At 38.6% G+C, this 22550-nt stretch overlaps 4 protein-coding genes across 7 annotated transcripts; 2 read left to right on the top strand and 2 right to left on the bottom strand.

Moving 5' to 3' along the window:
• The first annotated feature begins 13 nt into the window (after positions 1-13).
• Positions 14-7626, top strand: LOC147294772 (Protein kinase superfamily protein). 4 transcript variants are annotated; one of them, XM_086231537.1, is made up of 9 exons: positions 14-2278; positions 2722-2857; positions 2946-3034; positions 3225-3336; positions 3414-3520; positions 3609-3964; positions 4130-4208; positions 5440-5525; positions 6946-7626. In XM_086231537.1, exons 1-6 carry the CDS (start codon positions 537-539, stop codon positions 3706-3708), a joined length of 2286 nt encoding a protein of 761 aa, XP_086087663.1. In that variant the 5' UTR covers positions 14-536; the 3' UTR covers positions 3709-3964; positions 4130-4208; positions 5440-5525; positions 6946-7626. The 4 variants fall into 4 exon arrangements, with proteins under 4 accessions (XP_086087663.1, XP_086087662.1, XP_086087661.1 ...); XM_086231536.1 differs by having other exon boundaries at positions 3609-4208; positions 7100-7626; XM_086231535.1 differs by having other exon boundaries at positions 3609-4208.
• A 379-nt stretch (positions 7627-8005) lies between these two features.
• Positions 8006-11784, bottom strand: LOC147294771 (zinc finger CONSTANS-like protein (DUF3537)). Its single transcript, XM_086232643.1, has 4 exons — positions 11153-11784; positions 10038-10469; positions 9556-9862; positions 8006-8604 (listed from the first exon to the last, which is right to left on the bottom strand). The coding sequence occupies exons 1-4, from the start codon at positions 11609-11611 to the stop codon at positions 8462-8464; spliced, it is 1341 nt and encodes a 446-aa protein (XP_086088769.1). The 5' UTR covers positions 11612-11784; the 3' UTR covers positions 8006-8461.
• Positions 11785-14251: 2467 nt separating this feature from the next.
• On the top strand, positions 14252-16861 carry LOC147294770 (4-coumarate--CoA ligase-like 9). The gene is made up of 6 exons (XM_086230512.1): positions 14252-15410; positions 15493-15682; positions 15830-15975; positions 16119-16186; positions 16298-16400; positions 16545-16861. The coding sequence occupies exons 1-6, from the start codon at positions 14361-14363 to the stop codon at positions 16656-16658; spliced, it is 1671 nt and encodes a 556-aa protein (XP_086086638.1). The 5' UTR covers positions 14252-14360; the 3' UTR covers positions 16659-16861.
• A 64-nt stretch (positions 16862-16925) lies between these two features.
• LOX6 (PLAT/LH2 domain-containing lipoxygenase family protein) lies at positions 16926-21366 on the bottom strand. The gene is made up of 9 exons (XM_086230511.1): positions 20663-21366; positions 20225-20508; positions 19894-20131; positions 19462-19791; positions 19171-19256; positions 18973-19080; positions 18497-18798; positions 18037-18303; positions 16926-17906 (listed from the first exon to the last, which is right to left on the bottom strand). Exons 1-9 carry the CDS (start codon positions 21090-21092, stop codon positions 17147-17149), a joined length of 2805 nt encoding a protein of 934 aa, XP_086086637.1. The 5' UTR covers positions 21093-21366; the 3' UTR covers positions 16926-17146.
• Between the last annotated feature and the right edge of the window lie 1184 nt (positions 21367-22550).

The raw sequence follows: 22550 nt of genomic DNA, 5'->3' as shown, positions 1-22550 counted from the left end.
AGAATTTCGCGAACCTAAAAGCCCAATCCGATCTCAAACACACACATACGCACCCTTCTCTCTCCGTCTTCGTTTGAGGGCTTTCTCTCGCTAAGAATCTGCGATCGCCGCCTTCTCTCTCATCATTAAGCCGTACCAATTAATTTGTTTCAAACTTTCAATCCTTAATTCCCGCAATTATTCCTATATTTATCAATTTCTAGGGTTTCCATTCGTTTCGCGCTTCATTTTTTAGGGTTTCATTCCCAAGCTCATCGAAGAATCTCCGAGGCTGCACAGTTCGTCAATCAAAGAAGTAAATGTTAGTCTTTACTGCTTTATTATTTTGATCTTGTATTGATTTTTAGATCTGAGCTTGTTTGGAATTGGGGTTGCGTATTGAATTTTCGTGGAGGCTTGTAACTTCCCAATTTGAATATTGGGGAATTAGTTGGGCTGATTTGGTGGGGGTTTAGGGTTAGGTTTGTATAGTTAAATTGTATTAGGATAAGGATTCCCTACTCTGTGGTGCTTTAGAGCTTTGGACATATAAATATATGGCGGCTGGAAGACATGGGGGTTATCGTGAAAATGAGTTCAGGGACCGAGAGTCCAATTTCGATTTGTCAAGGAGGGATTTCGGTACGGCCAAGGAAGACTATGAAAGGAGTAGGAACGGAAATCGTGATGTTGAAAGGGTTCGAGTTACGGATTTGAGAGATAGAATTAGGGTTAGGCAGAAGGATATTAAGGAGAGGACAGTGGCTAATGGTGGGTATCGTTCCTCTTCGAGTAGGAGTGATTCGAGCAGCAGTGGTGGTGGGGCTGGTATTCGTGGCCCTAAGGCATGTGGGATTTCTGTTAGGGCCTTGGACAAGGAACCTGGTGAATTGTCTAGTGAGAGTGGGTCTGATGATGCTATTGAATCTGCATCGCAGGTCAGAGATATTGAGGTTTCAAAGGTGGTGGAGAATGGCACTCAGTCTCCAAAAGAGAGGAAAAGGAAGTTTTCACCCATTGTGTGGGATAGAGATGACAAAGAAATGAGTAATTCATCAAAAACTAGGATTACCACAGTGACAACAGCTCTCCCTCCTCCGCCACCACCTACCAGGGTGTTTCGTCAGTCTCCGAAGGCTCCTAATGTTATTTCAGATAGCAGTGTACAAATATCTTCTGCTAAAATTGATGAAGTCGAGAATTTACAGTCTTCCTCTCCAGTTAATCCTCCTGTGGCACCTGAGTCTGTTGGCAATGGTGTATCTGAGTCTTTAGTAGGGTTGTCTTCACCAAATCAGAAATGGGGGGATGATCATGAAGCAGAGAAGCCAGAAGATGAAGATTATGTTCCAACTCGGAATATATCATCTTCAAGATGGGCAGCAGGAAATAACTCTCCTGGTGATGAAGGTGAAATTTTAGAGAGCGAGGAAATGCCTAAAAGGAGGAAGAAAATGCCTCTTTTAGGGTCAGTGGAAAACAGAGTACGCAACAGGTCATTGACTCCTGAGTTGGGGGAGCTTAAGAGAGATGGGTCTGAACGAGCCAGATCGAGATCATCTGAGTCTGATGAACGAGACGCCCGTACAAGGTCTTCCAGTAGGGATGGTTACCCTGATAATGATTCAGAGAGGGATGACTACATGGATGTTGACAAGGAACATGGTAATAATGATTCTAGTCTTAGTCAGTCAGATACAAATTCTGAGGATGATAATGATTCTCTTGGAACACCAGAACCAGCAGCTCCTCCACAAAGAAGCGTAAACATGCTACAAGGTTGTCGAAGTGTTGACGAGTTTGAGAGACTAAACAAGATAGATGAAGGAACTTATGGTGTTGTATATAGAGCTATGGATAAGAAAACTGGGGAAATTGTGGCCTTGAAGAAGGTCAAGATGGAGAAGGAAAGGGAAGGTTTTCCATTGACTTCTCTGAGGGAAATAAACATTCTTCTTTCTTTTCATCACCCATCAATAGTTGATGTTAAGGAAGTGGTGGTGGGCAGTAACCTTGATAGTATTTTTATGGTGATGGAATACATGGAACATGATCTTAAAGGACTCATGGAGACAATGAAGCAGCCATTCAGTCAGAGTGAAGTAAAATGCCTCATGAAACAGCTATTGCTGGGTGTCAGATATCTTCATGATAATTGGGTGCTTCATCGGGATTTGAAGACATCTAACCTGCTTTTGAATAATCGGGGTGAGTTGAAGATCTGTGACTTTGGGTTGGCTCGTCAGTATGGGAGTCCTTTGAAACCGTATACTCATTTGGTGGTTACTCTTTGGTACAGGTGAGCTGCAATTGCCTTTCTGGTATGCATTATTCTCATCTGTACCATTTTAGATCTTATTATTCTTATATGTCGCTTGTTGTCTGTTCATGATGCATAACGGTATCTTAGCAAGAATCTTCGCAGTTAGGAATTATTTTTTTTCTTTTGCATTTCTCTTTGAATATCAAGGTTGATGTTATCTCTGTTGCCATCTCAATTTGTGTTGACCATGTTGGGTTTAATTTGATAAAGACCAGTAATCTAAGTGTCCTTTTTCTTTTTTAATAAAAAAGTGTCCCTGTTTCTCACATTTGTCTTTGACCTAATTTGTTTAATTTGTTTATGTATACTTTATTATTTTCCCTCCCTCTCCTTCTCCCTCCCTTTGTGCGGTGTGTGTGCTGTACATAGATGTGTGTTCATCATCGGAAGATTTGCTCATTAATGTTCTTTTAATGCAGGGCACCCGAACTCCTGTTGGGAGCGAAAGAATATTCAACAGCAATCGATATGTGGTCACTAGGTTGTATCATGGCGGAACTATTATCCAAGGAACCGCTTTTCAATGGGAAAACTGAATTTGATCAACTTGACAAGGTAATTTAGTTAATTTGATCTGCCTGATGTTGCATTCCCTATCTTTCACATACCTATGTATTTATTTAATTTATTATAATCACTGCAGATTTTTAGAATCCTTGGCACACCAAATGAGGACATCTGGCCTGGTTTTTCCAAGCTTCCTGGAGTCAAGGTCAACTTTGTTAAGCATCAGTAAGTATGAATATTTTCGTGAACTGATTCCCAACTTTTATTTTGACATCATGGTGTTCTTATTTTTGCCGCTGTTTTCCCAGGCTTCCAGCTTTGGGTGATTCTGGTCTGGCTATCTGGCCTCCATTGGTGATGCTTTCAGTTACTAAGCTTTTTATTTTTGTATTAACTACTGACCTGTTTCTTTCAGGTATAACCTTTTGCGCAAGAAGTTCCCAGCTACGTCATTTACTGGATCTCCAGTTCTTTCTGATGCTGGATTTGATTTGTTGAACAAACTTCTAACGTATAACCCTGAGAAGGTAAGTTTGTTATTTAGTCTTGTTTTAATTGAATAATATTGGTATAGTTACTTATACAGGTATGGTATTTTATACAGAGAATTACTGCTGAAGATGCTCTGAATCATGAGTGGTTTCGTGAAGTTCCTCTTCCCAAATCAAAAGAGTTCATGCCGACGTTCCCTGCTCAACATGCTCAAGACAGGTATACAAACAAGATCCAGCAGTACTGCAGTAGGATTACTTTTCATTCAATTTCCTGCATTTAATCAATTCATTCATGTTGTAAATAGGCGCATGCGGAGAATGTTGAAGAGTCCAGATCCCTTGGAAGAGCAACGTAGAAAGGAGTTGCAACAAGGGGAAATAGGAACTGGTGGTGTGTTTGGCTAGGATAAATGTAGTGATCAGTGACCTTGATACACAATTGGACATGGCTGAGGTGAGAGACATGCATTGAAGGAAGTTGCAAACATTCTATGCCGGACGATCATTTTTTTTCTGTTTTTTAGCAGGCACTTCCTCGTGATTTGGGTGGGAGATTTGTATTTTTTTGCCTCCTGTCAACCAGATTTGTTGCAGGTTAACTTTGTTCTTCTTCTTTGATCATCGTATAGAAATGCATCTGCGACACTGCTTTCATTACGAGGTGTGGCATAATTGCCTTGTCTTAAAATGAAAAAGAATCAGTTTCAGCTGAAACTTGTGTATGTAACATATTTTTATTGGTGCACTGTAAACTCTTTTGGTTTTGAATATTAGCACTCTCAGTTATATTAGAACATATTTAATATTCACATTGTGTTTGCAAGAGGCGGTTGGTGTGAAGTGGAGGGGACGTTCTTTGCTTTTCCTTGACGAAGAATTTGACAGTTACCATATTATTTTTAAAGGTAATTTGTTAATTTGATATATGAGAATGTTTGGGGGATGAAGATTTTAATCCATGAGGTTGTATTTAATTTGGACGTTGTCGTAGCATACTCTAATATAATGTGGCGTAGGCTTGATTATGTCAATAATGCAGCTCTTCTTGTCATGCCATAACTAACTCCTTTCACAAATATGAAGGATTAGTTGAATCTTTGTAAGAGGTGCAATGAATATTTCATCTTATTAGTATCCATGAAATTAATCTTTTTCAGAACATCTGTAAGGAGAGCCATGTTGTTTGGTGCAAATACATCTACTCAGTAGCACTACTTGGAAGTTCGAATAAATTGAATAAAAAGTAGCACTACTTGGAAGTGAAAATTCTTTAATAGAAACGGGACAAAAAGAAAAAAGGGAAGAACGGCAGAATATAGTGGTTTTTATTTTTTGCTACTTATTTTATGACTGGTTTGAGTCATTGGGCTAATATTTCATCTAATGTTCAAAGATTTCTTTAAAGTAAGCTCATTATACCTTGAACTATACTGCTTCTGCTACAGATTAATTATATTTTAGTTTTTTCTGTGTAAACATCAAAACATGTGCTTGTAGAGGTTAAAAGAGCACACAGAAGTCACTAATTACTGGTTACCTAATGCCACTGCTGTTTTTATGCTCAATTTTGCATCCATTTTAGTTGTGATTCATTACCCAATAGTACATTTTGATGGTAGTGATACTGCAAAAGGTGTGGAGGGGGGGGGGGGGGGGGGGTACTTGCCGAAAATGTGTGGAATGGGCAGGCACATTGCATGCACATGATTGGATATGTGATACTATTTAACTTTTTGATAGATATGTCATTTGCATGAGAGCTGTAACCTTTGCCATTCTCTTTTTCATCTGTGACATGGTAGGAATCGAGTTGATTAGACATGACCTCTTTTGATTAGTCAAAGAGGGGGGTAAGTTATCTGTTTGCAAAATTTTAGTAAGTTTAATAGTGATCTGATCTTTAATTTATGTTTAACCTGTGTTGCTATGCTGATCCATTCTTTATTGCTTCAGTAACCTTGTTTAGCTTTATTTCAGTAATTATTGATGTTTTCACCTCCATCAATACATGCGGACATGAAAAATGATTGACTTTGTCCATTTGTTGTCTTCTTCTGCTTTTCATGGTGTGTGAAGAATCAATATTTCACTAGTTCTAAAATTTTTTATGACATATATCTGCGCATGTCACTGCAGTATCAAAGCAAGCAGGTTGAGGAGGTTTCCTGCACTTCCAGGAATTTATAGACCTTCAATTAGTTGTTCCTACTGGCTCACTAGAGGTACTATGCAAACCTTGGTTTGTTTAGATTTTGGTCTTATCTTCTTGGGATCTTTTGGTATTCTATGTGAATAATTCTTGAGTGCATTCGTTTTTGCGGTCTCTAGAAGTATGTCTTAAGAAATACACAGGGGGGGGGGGGGGGGGGGAAGGAAAGAATCCTGGTCTCAATTCCTGGACAGTTCACAATCTCAAAATTGAAACAATGTCAGGTGCGAAGTCGTGGCCCATTTCTGTTGCTTCTAACTTGTTCATATAATCAAATACAAATCAATTTTGGTTTGAACACTAAATGCTTAGATGTTGAATTGTGAAGTGATAATAACAATATACAACATTTTTGCCCCCCTTTACTTTCTTATATTTGCATTGTGTCATGCACTTCTAAGCGGACAGATGAAGATCTAGAGAGATTGACCCTGATCCAAAATTTATCTATATAATGAACATTGCTTCTATGTCACTGGAGGTTAGATAATTTGGGATTGTAAAATTTTCTTTAATAATTGTGAGAAATATGTGATTAATTCATTTTCATCCCATAATCACAACCATAATTGATTAATCTATAGATTACTGGAGTCAAATATATTCTCTTAAGAAAACCTGGAGTCAAATATATGGAATGAAGTAAAATTGTGTAGTTAGTGGTAAAAAAAAGAAAGTAAAAATGTTTAGTTCTCTTAAAAAGTTGGGTTTCTGATTGTCATTTGATAACTGTACTAGCAAACATGACAGCTGCTTACATGAATGGAATTTTCTTCTGTATCACTGGAGGGACATGGAGGGAAAGGGTATTTTGAAAAGCTCTGGCATGTATTTGTACGAACACACTTAATTTGGTTGGAATTCACCATTTTGTTGAAAACATGGAGTTTACAAGTCTCTTTTAAGGATATATATTTTTGTTTGATGTTCTTGAATAGTTTGAAACTGATATTTGGAAAAGTTAGGATTTTGGTTCTTTAGGTGTTTAGATGAAGAATAGAGATGACTAACTCAAAGCATAGAGAATATGGTTTGTATATTCATTCCAAAGGAAGCTCCAGTTAATGTTGTAATATTGTGGTAATTTGAATTGCAATTGTAAAATTTGTGTCTGTCTCGATTCTGCAAGTGTTTTTATCCATGTATCTTTCTGATCATAAATTTATAATATCTTGGAAATTCCAAAAGCAGTGTTGCTCATTTGGTGTCGTGCAAATGAATGCAAAATGTAAAATGTCAAAACTGCGCCTTACTGTGGATTATCAATATATAAGAAACCTCATAGAGATGCGGTGTGTAGGGGCTGTGGCTTTATGGAATTTGTATATACTAAATGGATGGGATCAGTCTTATTTTGTCCAGATCAGTGTGCTAGATCCTTTTATTTTGATATCTGTTTTCTGTTGCTTATTTGTGGCATAATTCTATTATAGGCATGGCTGGATGGGGGAATGGGTTGTTCAGAGATGGAATATAATGAAGTGTCTGCATCCCATAATTCCCATTCACTTGACCCATGTAGCTTACGAGGAGATTCAGTAAGCCTACATTTGATTATAGGAAATACTTTGCAATGGCTTTGTGCAGGTGGTGACTGATATGAGATTCTACAGGCACACGCTGTTAACATTTAGGTAGTAAAAGAAATGAAGATTATGATATCCCATGTAAAGTCGGTGGCTAATCAAGTGCCACAAGCTGCTTATGTGCACGACTCATTTAGTTCCATGTAATTGGGAATGTTAGGTTTCATTTGCACACCGCAGTAGTGTATTGATCTTCTGATTTGTTTACCGACCATTCTAAGTATGCTATGGAACCTTGTTTGCCTGTGTCATGATCTTGTTCATCCATGAAAACGGTGCCTGATTGTGGAGTTGGTCAGGCATAAATTATGTTGATTTTGACATTGTGCGAAAGTGATAATGGGCAATTAAGTGAAAACTGTTGGAACCAGGATTGCTGAAGGAGCTTGTTCTCAGTTGGGTAGAGTGGGAAAAGTCTTACAATGCAACCATAATTTCATTGAATGTAGATTTATGCATCCTTTTTCTCAACCCGACAGATAATGTGATCTTGGAAGGACATATTCGTCTTCAATTTCTTGTGCCAAAAGTCGGATATTATTGATGTGCATTAAATGTTTGATTAGTCTGATTTCAATTCAAGGTACTTTTCCACTAATAATAGTCATTGAAAAACAATCGCAATGCCTAGGAATGTAGTTTATTAACCGTTTTTCTAAAAACATGAAAATCCAATTTTGACTTGGCCTCTTAGGATGTTAATGATCAAATTGAATCCTTAGTTCATTCAAAGTGCGTATGGGAATGGAAGGCCTCAGCTCTACTTTTTTTTTTTTTTGTTGTTCTTAACACTACGCAGCTCTAGTTCTCCGGGTTGGATTATGGGTTTATGACTATTTGAGAACTCTGAATTTCGAAACAGATTTTATTGCAATTTTAATAAATAGGAACAATTATGATAAAAACGTGATGGAAAAATACTGAATTTCTCATTCACAAGCTACTACTTCGCTGCTCCTGCCCCTTTCTTACAAGAAAAGAAGAAAAGAGAAACACACAAGTGCTGCTCTTATCAGTAGTTCAATCAATTTAATCCCTTCTCCTACATACATACCGTGAGCACCATATGACTATTAACCTAAACAAAAGAAGCATGAATTGTGAATTTCAAGTTTACAATTTACAACAAACAAGTCTCTTCTAATTTCTCTCTGCCGTTGGACTTGTATTAGAGAACAAGATGATGGACACGTCCGAGAACCACATTGTTAAGCAAACAGCTTCCAACAGATGTCATGGGGAAACAATCGAAGAGATGAAGGTGCAAACCAAAACAGAATGACAATTGTGGCTGTAAATCTGTAAGTTCTTGATTGCAGGCCAATTTTGCGATGTTCATGTGGTTGGGAAAGAGTGGCACCTACTAAGACGACGAGAAAACTATTGTCTTTCCGAGCACAAAGGTTACCAAAGATAATTCGATGAAAAAGATTGTGTTGAGGAGGGCTCTATCAACTGTCCATCCGAATATTGTGATCCCCCCAGGATTGGTTTGTAAGTACATCACTGCATTGGGAAATAAAGCAACAGAGCATGAGACAAATGGCAACCAACAGAAATGAAGCAAAACTCATTAATGTAACTACAGAAACAACATGAACAAACGACAACCATACAAGGCATGCAGAAGGTACATACAAATATACAATTCAAGTGTCTCTGTTTTTCTAACATGAAAACAGTGAAAATTGAAAAGAATGCTTGAACTTTAAGTTCAAAATGAAACGAAAACTGCTGAAACATTTGAACAATTGCACTGGGATTGAGGGAAGCTTTAACAATTTTCTTGGAGCCAATTTATGAATGAAGCAAATTTCCTCACCCGAAAGAAGATTGAGAAATACATTTAGGACCTAGATCAGTATATGGAACAAACTTTGGAATGAAATGACAAGGACTCCTGAATTTTAAGTTATGAATTTATTATTACAGGACCAGTGAAAAATGGATCATGGGTTTGCCGTGAAGCTTGTGTATTAAGTTTACAAGGATTGATAAGCTTGTCTATGATGTTTTTGTGTTATTTTTAGACATGAAAATTAATATAGTAATATCTTCTGTCAGATAAGAAGATTCAAACAGAAAGTCATTGAACTATCATAGTATGTAATGCTTACGCACTGAACCACCTCACTGTATAGAGTAACTCCCAGAAGAAAAATGTACATCAATTTTTCACTTAAGAAATTAAACACATGTTCCATAGTTCAGATGATGTCAAAATTTACCTCACTCCAGCTACCTTTTTTGCCTCCCTTTCGACAGAACAGGAAAAATTAGAAACTGGTTTGTATTCATATACATGTATTAGTTGACTTATATCCCATTTAATGTTTTGTCATGTCATAGCATCAAAGGAAACAGAAGTCCATTTTTTAAAAATGAACTCATAACTTATTGAATGTTACTTGGAAAAGGAGTCAGATGCAATTCAGAAGTAGTGTAAGTTAACCATACCAAAAGCTTGTCTCCTGTGATATGAGGACAAATATGTAGCCAGCTGTGTATTTGTAGGCATTGCAACATAATCCACTGACTCCAAATCACTCTCAGAGTAACTTATATGCAGTGAGTTCAATGTGTTGGCAGTTTCCAAGTTCCCCATACTGTTTGAGTTTCTGTGCTGAGATGTATCATTAGAACTGCATGTTACTAATGCATGCCATCTACTGGCAAGTGATGCTATGCCTTGGGCTCTATGGGAAATTCTGGTTGCTGCATGCAGGGAAAGTATAATGCCGACAACCTGAACAACTGTGGAGACCTGGAAATTTGGGGAAAAAAAGGCAGGGAAATTTAATGAATTAAATTTTAGTGTGCATGCAATGATAATTAGAGAATTGTCAGAGGTCCAGTGTCGATTAAGCAAAAATGTGGAAGCCATTATGGTCTGGGTTCTTTTGAATCTAAGTATGAAGTAACAAAAGCATTGAACTTACTGCAAAATCACCGCCATTTATGAAAGTGACTTTTCCACTGTATTCTGTCGTCTCAAATAGAGTCACAATCTGGCTTGCTGTGACAACCAGGAACTGCAGAAGAAGGAAGATCCGGAACCTGTGGCTTATTTTAGAGAGATGATACCGCAGACGAATGTGCTCCTCCATATATATCAAGACATCAGATTCCCTTTCCAAGAGCCTCCCATAATCATTGAAGTGGATAACTTGCAAATTGCAGACCAAGTGAAACAAAATGCTGGCTGTTAGAGAGATTGTACTCACATACGCCCACGAAAGAACCAAAGCTAATAAAATAGCAACCGACAGCCCCCATGAATCATGATGGACATATACTATACGGATGACCTCACGTGCAGTCTTCAAAAGAAAACATGGCAGAGACCACCAAATGAGCAAGCGAAAAGAGCCCTGTGAAGATATGGTATCCAAGTAAAAATTCTTAGTATAGCAGAACTGGAAATTGCTGGTCAAATATATCTAATGAGATGATGTAGTTAACTGACTACAACTTGGTCAGGTTTTTCAATATTTGCAGGCTGCAGTTAGTGAAAGAAAGGAAGTTACTTTCCGAAGGGACAACAGAAAGGTGCATCTACTATGCCTATGAGCATTAATGAGCTGATGCAAATATATTTATGCAGTTTTGTTTTTGCAGGTCCTGAAGCAGAAAGGAAAACATGCTGATTTTGGTAAGCACATTATGTTCATACAATCATACCATCTTTCCTACTGGTACTGGTCATTAGTTCTATACATAGTTTTAGTCATTAGTTCTATACATAGTTTTACCCATCATTACGCATATAAGTCGACAGAATTGGAAACAGACCAAAAAGTGAAAAACTTTAGTTCACATTCAAGACCATGTGTGTGGCATATACCATAAGTTTGGATTATCATATTCCACACAACTATATGATAGTGTACGTCCATAGCCTCACATTTGGGGTCGATATATACAATCAAAATTAGGAAACAATCTTTAAAATCTACCATTTATGACTCAAAAAGCGCACACAACATTTTCATAACACAAAATCACCAGTAGACCATTTCATAACACAAGCTGTCTAATTCTATGCGATGCTTACCTTTATCTGCTTGATGTAATCGTTCCGAAACCGCACCATATGGCCGGTATAGCGATCGACAAAGAGGAACCTCCGAATACCATACTTTCTAAGGTTGTGCGAGAGGCAAAGCAAAGAGACGGCGGCCAGACAAGCCTGCGAGCCCACAATAACGAGCTCGAAACCTTTAATCTGATACTGCACGCAGTCCGAACAGTTAAAGAGCTCAAGCACAAGGACCGGAAGCACCAGACCTATGAGCACAAAAGCTGTCCAAGACAGGGCAAAGCTTAATATAGAAGATTGGTTGAAGCCCAGGAGAGTGAGAAAGGTCTCTAGCCATTGAAGGGTTTGATCCAATTGGGTATCTTTGTATTCTTCTTCTGTTCCTTGGTGGTGGTTGTTGTGTTGGTGATTAGGATCAAGAAGAGGGGTCATGGCAGGTGGTTCCTCTGTTTTTATATGAGGAGGGTCAGCCATGAATGACTTTGAGCTGGAGCTTAATTATGGAGCTTAAAGTTTCGATTTTGATTGCTTTGGAGCAAAAATGGTTACTACCCAGTTGAGATTTTGGTCCTTTAAGTATGAATTTTTTTGTAATTTATTGATTGGTTAAGAATCAGATCAAACCAAGGCTTCATCTTGAAGTGCCTTTTGTTCCGCAAGCAAAACCCAATCACTCAGATCCCCGAAAGTAATAATTAAAAATTAGAACTGCAACGTCTGCCAACAAGACCATAATAACAGTTTGAATTCCAATCTCGTCATTGAGTTTCAGCCGTTGGATCATGGTTGAAACCAAACAGTTAATCCCCAAACGTAGGATTTACGAGATTTTGCCATTTTGGTGCGACTTTACTTAACCTTGAAATATGCTTACTTGGAAACTTGGAACTTGGAATCTCTTTCCACCTTTCCATTCTTGAATTCTTTATTAGCAAGAGATAAATGATGTCATTCCGCTTTGTTTTCAAAAGAGACAAAAATGACTCACAACGAAAGTGTCGGAACTCTAATCTCATTCCGCTTTGTTTACTAGCTGACACTCTGTTGCTAAATCTAGTACACATTTTATACGAGGAACCTTGCCCCATTTCATGTCTCTAGTTTTCCCGCCAAATAAAAACATGTTTGTGTTCTATTGGCTGGATTGAGGTGAGCCAATCTCGGCCGAACACGAACCACAATCACTGAATCAATCCATGTGAGGTTATTTCATTTTAATTGGGGTTTGGATTTAATTGGTGGGTTGGTGATTATAGAGAGGGTGGAGTGGTTCGCAGTGAGTTGGAGGTGGCGTGATTATGGTATTAGACTATTTAGTGGTGGGTGTGCGTATAGGGATGGAGATTACACGTAAGGATATGATTGGACCACGTTGATGAAAGAGATTATTACTTGGCATAAGTTTGATCCTCTGCCTTGGTTAAAAGATGGACCTGGGCTACAAGATTATGGACTCTATCCCTCAGTGGCCCAAATTTTGTTGGCATGCTCATTGTAAAATGATTCCTCGCCTAATTGAAGACTCTCTACTGTTTGTGTCTTGGGCCATAAGCTCCTATTTCACCTAAAAAATTGTCATTGCCAACTATACAGTCTATACTAGAGGCATAACTTTCAGGGCCTACTGATTTGATATCTTCGGCTTTCCCACGTAGGCACCACCACTTTTACATATAGGCGTCACCAATAGCCAACCAGCACTTGTCATTCACGGTCCTGTTTGAGAGTGCTTCTATTGAAATTGCTTTTGCTCAGTATTGCTTTAACTAGAAATGTTTTTATTAGAAACACATAAATTTTTTGAAAAAAATTTAAATGCTTCTTGTAAATATATTTAGAAGCACTTCCAAATGCTTTTATAATGCAAAAACACTATTAATTTTTTTTTGCCAAACGTAAGTAAAAGCGCTTTAAGCCTTCTAAAAATATTGTCAAACAAATCCTAAGTTGGGTGCAAAAATAATAAAAATGATAGGGTATAACCGATATATCATTACGTGGTATATAGCCAATTCAACTTGTAAGGGTTATTGGACGATGTGTTTATATTAGCAGGGTATAGTATTAATAATATCCACTCATATAATAACACATAGACTAGTTATATCACGTGTCAATATATCGGTTATATACAATAATTTTTTCAAAAATAGAGATGAGAGGTGAAAATAATAGTACTAAAAAAAAGTGCTCCAATTTATCCTTAAATCATATATTTAAATTATTAAACTGTCATGTTAAAAAAAAATTAAAACTGAAATCCACACATTTAATTATTTTTTATCGTACCAAAATATTTTGAAATACATAGATTTGAAATTCAAATTTAAATCAAAATTCATGAAGTTAATTGGCCTGTATCCCAATTTTTTTTGTATATCAATTAATGTGGCTGCATGTCATTTGTTCAATATCTGGGCCCATAAATCTCATTTATTTACAATAAATAAGATTCTATTAACCATCACTAACTATGTGGATTTGTGGTGTAATAATTTCACATTTTATTATATAGATAGTTGTTATTATTCAATATAAAAAAAAAAAAAAAAGATAGTTGTTATTATAAGATGTGGCTGGTTATTATGTGGTGAAAAAATTATTAGATATAACCGATATATCGTTATATAATATAATTAATTTAATATATAAAGGTATTATTAGATAATATATTTATATTAATAAAATTTATTTATATTATAACACGTTAAAAAAAAGTGATTATTGTCTTGCACCAGATGGCTTTTATAGGTCGTCGATATGCAGAATAATGTCTTATGAGTCAACAAAACTTGACAGTTAAAAGGTAATTAGTGTCTCCCGTATTAATGACGAAGAAAATTGACCGAAAGAACAAAAATTTACGACAAGAAAACAAAAGGAAGAAAACGAAAGGAAGAAAACAGTGAGTAAATTGTAAATATAAGGTTATTAACAAGTTTCTTTAAAATAAAAGATTAATTATATACTAATATGGAAGCATTGACAGAGAGATATAACTTCTTGTTTGCCGGCTTTTGAAGTCAACAACAAAGATGCTGAAAAAGCAAAAATCATGCAATTCACAACAAACAATACAAACAAAGGTCACGCGACTCATGCTAAGACAAAATCGCCATGATCGAAGTATCGAACATATAAAGACGAATCTAAACTGAAACTCACTATACCCAGTGCTCAGTCCACTGCAGTCCACTCCAGCTTCAACTTTATCAAATCTCAAATGGCTGAACAGTCTGATAAGCAGAGTTCCGGCGCCGCCATTGATCCAAAGAGCGGGTTTTGTTTTAAGACCACGACCTTCTACAGCCTCAGACCCAAAGCCCCACTCCCTCCCGAAACCACACCTCTCTCAATCACCGACTACACTCTCTCCAACCTCCAAGCCTCTCCTCCCCTACCATCCACTCCAGCACTCATCGATACCGCCACCGGCCACCGCATTCTCTACCCGGAGTTCACGCGCCGCTTCCAAACTCTCGCAGCCTCCCTCCAGTTCCGACTCGGCCTCTGCAATGGCGACACCGCCTTCATTCTCTCCCCCAACTCGCTCCACGTTCCGATCCTCTACTTCTCTCTCTTCCTCCTCGGCGTTACCGTCTCTCCTTCCAACCCCGCCGCCACCGAGCCCGAGATTTCCCGCCAAATCCACCTCAGCAAACCGGTCGTTGCCTTCGCTACCTCCGCGACCGCTCACAAGATCCCTAATTCGCTCCGCTACGGGACCGTTCTCCTTGACTCGCCCGAGTTCGAGTCCATGATGACGTGTCCGATTCCAACGGTCGAGTTGCGCCTCCGAGTCGGCGTGAGCCAGTCGGACACCGCCGCAATTCTTTACTCGTCCGGGACGACCGGGAGAGTCAAAGGAGTGGAGTTGTCTCACCGTAACTGGATTTCCATATTGGTTAGTTTCTACGCCGTTCGCGAGGCGCGTGGAGCTTCCTATTCCCCTGCTGTGGCTCTCTGTACGGTGCCATTTTTCCACGTGTACGGGTTCGGGTTCATCCTCAGAGTGTTGGCTGAGGGTGACACGCTGGCGTTGATGGGTAGGTTTGATCTGAAGGCGATGATGAGAGCCGTCGATAGGTTCAGAATCAGCCACGTGGCGTGGGCCCCGCCGGTGGCTGTAGCCATGGTGAAGTATGGAAATGAAAATGCGATGGACGGCTACGATTTGAGCTCTCTGCAAGTCATCGCGTGTGGTGGTGCTGCGCTTGCGAAGAGTGTGATTGCCAGGTTGAAGAAACTACTTCCCGACGTACAAGTCGCACAGGTCTGTTGCTTTCGAAGTGTTAAAAAGACCTTCAAGACCTTGACGATATTCAGTGTTTTATTGGGCCTTGTGGGCTGTGCAGGGATATGGGCTGACGGAGACAACGGGCCGAGTGTTTGGTACACTTGGCCCAGAAGAAAGCCGAGTAGAAGGAGCCACCGGAAGGCTGGCCTCAAATTTTGAGGCCAAGATTGTTGACCCTGAGACTGGCATTGGTTTGCCTCCTTTAATGACTGGAGAGCTTTGGGTTAAAGGAGCATTGACTATGAAAGGTAATGTTGATTTTTTTATTTTTTTTATTTCTAATTACTTTTCAATATTTAAGTGGTTCCGTGGTCTCAACAAAGTAGAGAGAAATAGCATTGCACCAATAACTAGATGATAATATGTTTGATGGGTTGTTGTCATTGCTAGTGTAGGATATATTGGTGATGAAGAAGCAACTGCTACAACTGTGGACTCCGAGGGGTGGTTAAAAACCGGAGACCTCTGTTATATTGACAATGAAGGTTATCTATTTTTTGTTGATCGGATCAAGGAACTAATCAAGTACAAAGGCTACCAAGTATGTCTCATTTGCACCTTCCAAATTCAGCTTCTATGTAAACACATGTATTCTGCTTATTCTGCTTCAATGGAATTATGAAATATTGTCCCTTCAATCAACAAGAATTATGAAATATTGTGTATTGCGTATTTGCATGTTAGGTTGCTCCAGCAGAGTTGGAGCATGTGCTTCAATCCCATCCAGATATTGTTGATGCAGCTGTGGTTCCGTATGTGGTTTATGCTATGGTTTGGATGTGATTGTGTTTGAGCTTCTTTGTGAACCATGTTTCTATTGCTCATCAAGTTTGTGTTTTTGGTACATTGAAAATGATGGACAGGTACCCTGATGAGGAAGCAGGTCAAGTACCCATGGCTTTTGTGGTGAGGCGCCTTGGAAGTGTCATTGATGAATCACAGGTCAAGGACTTCATTGCCAAACAGGTGATTTAGACTATTCTAATGACCTGACTAGCATATAAGGATGATTTTACCAATTTTAGCTGTATTATACTGCATGAATTATTATGGCTAACTAGAAAATTTATGATTTCCCTACAATAATAAAGTTTGTAATATCAATTGTAGGTTGCACCGTATAAGAAAATACGGCGAGTAACATTTATCAATGCAATACCAAAGAGTGCACAGGGTAAAGTGTTGAGGAAGGAATTAATCAAACTTTCACTGTCGAAGTTATAAATTCCAGTTTCTTTCTTCCGATGTTACATTTCGATCTGCAAACTCATGATTGTAAATAAGATTTCTAATGCATGCACCAACCAAAATGCAGATGTATTTCAAAGTACTTGCTGTTTAAAGGTTAAAAAACTGTTCAAAACACAAATGTGGATGAAACATGCATGCCTGTTTATTATCCAGTGCTGTGAAAACAGATTGACCCATTCTCTTGTTTTTCATTTTATTTGGTGGTGCACTATTTTCATTATTAGCTGTGACAAGGAAGGATGCTATATAAGGACTGCAGCTTTATTCACATATACAATACTAGATCACAGATGTTTCACTACTGGTTTAGAAAACAAACTAAGATTGCACAAAGTATTGAATATTGATTAAGATGCTATAATGCTTGCGAATAGGGAATTTTTCCAAAGCAAATAGTAGCACCAAACATCCCTGTAAATAACAAAACAGAACCTACTAAAGCATTGAACCAGCTAAAACCATCAAATAGAAATGCTGTTGGGGATTCCGCGTCCAGTCACCCCAGGGCCTGAAGAGGGAAGCAGCAGTTCATATGGCGGAATGCCTGCTCCAGTTCTGTTTTTAAGATGACTATCTTTGTTTTTCATGTTAATGATCTTCTCTATCTCCTCTAGTCTAGCAGAGAATTTATTGAGCAATTTGAGAATTTCATGATCATTGATCCAATGGGTGTGCAGAGGGTTCACCTGACCCAAGTACTCTTCATCAGCGGAGTGAGTTGAGAGAGTATCTTGAACGGCCATTACTTTGGTGGCTTGAAGTTTAGTTGCTAAGGAAGACAAGAAAGTTTGCTGTGGGTTTAGAAGAAATTGCTCATAATCAGGGTCGTCTTCTTGTGGAATGAGTTTTCTTATAAGGGTAGGACGGTTTGGCACATAGCCACCAAAAGGGTACTGGCCAAAGTTGATGGCTGCATGTTGACCTGAAGCAACCCAAATTATTGTTGTGAGTATACTAGATAAGTCCTCTTTGGTGTTAAGTTTAGGCCACCAGGGCTCGTTCCGCTTGTCATAGTGACCCTTGTTCTTGATCTCATTCCACCAGTTGTGGAGCTCAACATCAGATGTGACAGAATTTGGCTCAGAGTAGAAGTGTTCCACATAGGACTCCACCCATTCTCTTATGGCGGACCATATGAGGAGACCATCTGCAGCATATGGGTAGTCCTCAATTACAAGTTTTATGCCATAAGGTGCTGAAGGATCTTCCATAGCCATGCCTCTGAAAATGTTACACAAGCATCAACCACTCAGCTCCAGAGTGTATATGCACATAAGAAGTGATGGGAGGGGGACTTATTGTGGTTAAAGAATTTAAGAGATTAAGGTGTTAGAAATCATTAGAATGTTACCTTTGAATAAGATCGGCTGGTAATGCCTCCATGTCAAACCTCCACATACTCTTGTAGGCTGCAGAGCTCATCTCCAGGGCATACTTTCCCGGACTAAAAGAAGCCTCAATTATTCCCCCTCCATTTATTAAACTTTGCCTCGCAAGTGCATTAATTTCTAACGTGTAGCGCATGTGAGGGTGGAGTAGCTTGTAAATGGGGTGCATTGAGCTTAGCTGTCTATGACTTGCAATTATATAAGGCTCCATGCAAGCATGAGTCCTCAACCTAGGTAAAGAAAATTTCCAACACATTAAAAAATAAATAAAAATATATCTATTCAGTATTCACTCCTTTATCTCCTCTCTCATATTAAAACAAAATAAAAAATAAAACATTTCTAAACAAGCTATAAGTTGTCAATAATTGGTTAAATGTGACATAATGTAAACCTTGCAAAATGAAATTTATTTGTGCTTACCAGTGATTGACCAGCTGATGTATTCCGGCATCATTTGAGCAAACATGAGCTTTGGCTAGCTTCCAAATCCAATGTGTAGTAGCATGATGCCCATGAGTAAAAACACGTTTATTTTGATGGGATGAAGATGTTGGCGGAAGTGAAAGCTCAATAGCTATAGGCCTCAGACAACCACTCGGGGTATAGTAGAACACTGTCCTAGAGGCATAAGCTTTTCTCCCAGGCAAGGAGTTCATCTTCTCAATAAATGGTAAAAACATGTCATGGTAATCAAGTATAAACAGTCTCTTCTCCTCAATAGCCTGTATCATAAAATGTTAGAGGTAGAGTTAAAATATATAGAAAGAAAAGAAATGCCCTTATTCACATAAAAGTCTGTCCACATTTCTCTGTCATGCAAGGCGGGCATTTTTTTAAAGAAAATAAATGAAATATGAGAACTCTCTTCCTCCCTCATTTAAGATGATGTGCATTACCTTTTCTACACTAATCCCATTGAGTTCATGCTCTATCAATTCCTTTGTGATAGCAGATTCTGGAGGACCGTAAACAGCAGGATCTAGCTTGCTGAGAATTGGAAATTCCTGTAAAATATAACCCAACTTAAGGACTCTCAAAAGGGCATTTTATTTACAAGTACACAGTAATTGACAAAGGATTTGTTTGTATAGTACCTCCAAAATCTCAATGTTCACTGGATTGACCCCAGCTAAAGTTTGGCGTGCAAACTCATTATCCCGCAACCAAGCAAATCTATCCCCTGACCACATAAATTGAACAACAGGAGATATTAAAGACCAGAAGACTTTTCCCTAGTAAATCAAATTGATGTGGTTCGAGTCTTGACAAAGTATTGTAATATAATGGAACATATGAGCCTTAAGTCAAAGCAGTTTTTGTTTTTCCTGATCCTTTTTCTTCTTACAAAACAAGAGAAAATATAGAGGGAAAACAAGTGTATTTACTTTTTATAATAGCCGGGATTTCATATTTCAGCCACCTTTCTCCAACGGTGAGAGCCTGTTTCACCAAGCTGCCCATAAACGGATTCTGAGCTTCTTTTTGGTCCTCTTCTTTCAAGAGGAAGCCATCGTTATATAGCTTATCTATATCAGAGAAGCACTTGAAGGGAATATCTGTACTTGACAATGTAGCAACAAGAGATGGTATGAGATTGTGAAGCAAAGCTTTCAACCTTCCTGCGGAGAAAGTATTTTGCTTAATTTCCTCAAAAGTCTCGTCCCGAGGCACATAAACTGGATGGGGCTTTTCAATTCTACTCTCCGAAAGAGGATCTGTTTGAATGCCATTTGAAGCAGTTCAATTAGATGTCAATGCCACAAAGTTAATGCAATATGAATAATTGGACTGCACATTTTAGAGAAAGAACATGATACCTGATTTGGATGGAGGCCGGCCAGTTCTGCAGCGCCTAGGATAAGGCCTCTCTTCACCACCAATGACCGGCCTAGCTAGTTCTTCACTCTTATCAGGATTTCCCAATTCATTGTAAACATCATAGTCATAAATCCTATCATGTGGCTTTCTCATGCCTTTCCCATTACCCCGGATACTCAGTAAATCCTCCCGTCGAAGATCTTTAAGACCCGGCGGTGTTTGTGAGGGCAGATATGCCTGGTTCCATGAACAAGACAATGTAAGCATAGCTCTTGCAAAATGGTTCATGCAAAAAGTGAAAAAAACAAAAAAAAAATGCAAGGTTCACACTTGGTTTTTGAAGATAATTCTACTTTCAGGATTGTCCTTGCGGGAATGGATCCAAGTATTTGCAGGGAAGAAAATGGGGCCTCCATCAAAACCATGAATGACAATCTCCAACAAGTAGAACTCTTTGCCATGAAGATTGGTAATGAGAACAGCCCCAGGACACCCAAAGTCAGATGGGACTGTGAAGTTAGCAGCATATTCAACTATGTGTGAATAGTTGGATGCCAATGGCCTTGGCAACCACCCTCTCACAGCAGATTGGGCACACTTCCCTGAATTGGTCACTGTGTGAACATAAATAAAAGATCAATTAGATGGCTCAGAATTCACAGAACATCACTTTTAGCACTAAAAGTATAACTTTAAGTCTTTAACACAAAAGTTGAACCAATTTTTTATATAAAGTGGAAAGTTAAAGCCTTTAAAGAAAGTGATTACCAGGATCAACTTGTTCACTGATGAGCTGAATCTGAATCCCCTGTCCGGTCCCATTAACAAAGAACTCCCATTGGTCCTCAATCTTCTCTGTGAGCTTCTCCTTTATCTTCTTCCTGATCGTCACCACCGCCTTCACTTCGATCCCTCCAGAAGAAGATGACAAAGAAGGTTTCAGAGGCCCATTAACGTCTTTGCTCTGCAATGGCGGTGAGGCCTCCACAGCCTTGTCGCCACCACTACTGATCACGGCTTTGACTGATCCATGCCCGTTGACCCTTGACCGGGAAGTGGGCACATGGGTCTTTCGGACCTTGACGTAGCTACCACCGGAGCCGGTGGACCGCCGGTCGCCGGAGATGTTTGAGTGCTTGAGAGGAGTGGTGGGCTGTTTCACTGCGTACATCTCTGTGAGAAGCGCCAATTGACTCATGGTTGAGGAAGAAGAGTGGTGCTGACTGCTGACTCACAAAATAAGTAAACCAATGTCGCCGAAACGACGGCGTTTCTGTTTTGCTGGTTGTTGATGGGCTTGGAGATGAAAATGGCTGTCTGTCTGTGACTGAGAGACGACCATAATTGGAGACTTCTGAGTAGTGAGGGGTATAGTCTTCTATCTCATCATTGGTTTAATGGGAGCTTTTTTAATGATGTCGAGGGCGACAACGGAGACTCGCCACTGAGAGCGCGTGAAATCACTCTCCAATTATGAAGTAGGAAATTATGGTTTCTTGTTTACGATCTGTGTGGGGGAGTGGTCGTCGAAATAAGAGCGTGGAAAATGTGTGACAAAATTATCCAAAAAAATAAAAATAATCGTAGCTACGTGGATGAATACTTTGACCTCCTTTAAGCCAATTAATTTATGCCACGTGTTAGGCACATGCTTCTGGATTATTGCCAAGAGAATAGATATCACAGCAAATTACAATCCATTTTGCCTATTATTAATGTGCATTGTGTCATCCAGCAAATCTAATTTAATATGCATATGTCATCCAAGAAGTTAATAGTATAGATCTATCTAGACTATTAATAATGGCATCAACTTAATACCAATGGTAACATAGGGTTTCTAGCTTCTTCTTTTTTTTTTTTTTTCTTTTTTTTTTTAATAATACAATGTTTTTAATGATTAGAGTTTAAATGTTGACATCCTCTCTCTCTCTCTCTCTCTCTAAATAGAAAATACATTAGCATGTGGAAATAAACGGACAAAACAAAACCATGTTTCAACTTTCTTGAACCGGGAAAAGTTTTTTACCCCAAAGAATGAAGGAGATGAAAAAGAAAATAAACATTAGTAACAAGCATATAATATAATAAAGATATATAGCTGGGAGCAGCTTCCTACTCGAAGAAAAGTTGAGCATTGTTTGGTGTGATTTTACGCAGTTGTCATTTGCATGATACATGAACATAATAACAGCATTTAGTTGTTCAACGATCACAATCTGTGGCAATCCTAATCTGTAAACAGTAAACATGATAACAATAACAACACCCACGTCTTCTCTTTCACATGTCTATTTTATAAATTCAAGAATATCTATTTGACTATTTTTTTAGGTTGGGTATAGGCTTATAGCCGTATGGGACAGTGGGACACCATAAGAAAACAAAAAAAATCTATTTTATTTTTGAGAAGACACAAAATAACCTTTAAATATTAAATTATGTAAAAAATGAAGGCTGGTCAGGCCAAAAGAGAGAGTTAAGAACAAAGACAAACTTTCTTGTAAATACCATAACCTAACACAGTAACACACAGAGCTCCGGCGACCAACATTCGTCTTCATGCCAAAATTACCAATAGGTCCATATTAGGAACGGCCCAGAGTCCAGGAGGGTCAATGTAATTGGGTGTATACATGTGAAAAATGGAAACAAC

This window comes from Dryas octopetala, chromosome 2 (genome assembly GCF_963921425.1).
Source record: "Dryas octopetala chromosome 2, drDryOcto1.1, whole genome shotgun sequence".
Classification (NCBI taxonomy): Eukaryota; Viridiplantae; Streptophyta; class Magnoliopsida; order Rosales; family Rosaceae; genus Dryas; species Dryas octopetala.
The sequence above is the reverse complement of the archived record's forward strand: the minus strand, read 5'-3'. Positions and strand labels throughout refer to the sequence as shown.

Coding starts and splice junctions, on each gene's coding strand:
- LOC147294772 (XM_086231537.1), top strand. CDS start 537: ATGGCGGCTGGAAGACATGGGGGTTATCGTGAAAATGAGTTCAGGGAC. Junction 2,279..2,721: donor GTGGTTACTCTTTGGTACAG/GTGAGCTGCAAT, acceptor CTTTTAATGCAG/GGCACCCGAACTCCTGTTGG. Junction 3,521..3,608: donor GCTCAACATGCTCAAGACAG/GTATACAAACAA, acceptor TGTTGTAAATAG/GCGCATGCGGAGAATGTTGA.
- LOC147294771 (XM_086232643.1), bottom strand. CDS start 11,611: ATGGCTGACCCTCCTCATATAAAAACAGAGGAACCACCTGCCATGACC. Junction 10,470..11,152: donor ATTACATCAAGCAGATAAAG/GTAAGCATCGCA, acceptor ATATCTTCACAG/GGCTCTTTTCGCTTGCTCAT. Junction 8,605..9,555: donor TCACAGGAGACAAGCTTTTG/GTATGGTTAACT, acceptor TTCCCAATGCAG/TGATGTACTTACAAACCAAT.
- LOC147294770 (XM_086230512.1), top strand. CDS start 14,361: ATGGCTGAACAGTCTGATAAGCAGAGTTCCGGCGCCGCCATTGATCCA. Junction 15,976..16,118: donor TCAAGTACAAAGGCTACCAA/GTATGTCTCATT, acceptor TTTGCATGTTAG/GTTGCTCCAGCAGAGTTGGA. Junction 16,187..16,297: donor GTTGATGCAGCTGTGGTTCC/GTATGTGGTTTA, acceptor AATGATGGACAG/GTACCCTGATGAGGAAGCAG.
- LOX6 (XM_086230511.1), bottom strand. CDS start 21,092: ATGAGTCAATTGGCGCTTCTCACAGAGATGTACGCAGTGAAACAGCCC. Junction 20,132..20,224: donor GAATTATCTTCAAAAACCAA/GTGTGAACCTTG, acceptor TCATGGAACCAG/GCATATCTGCCCTCACAAAC. Junction 19,792..19,893: donor CCGGCCTCCATCCAAATCAG/GTATCATGTTCT, acceptor GCATTCAAACAG/ATCCTCTTTCGGAGAGTAGA.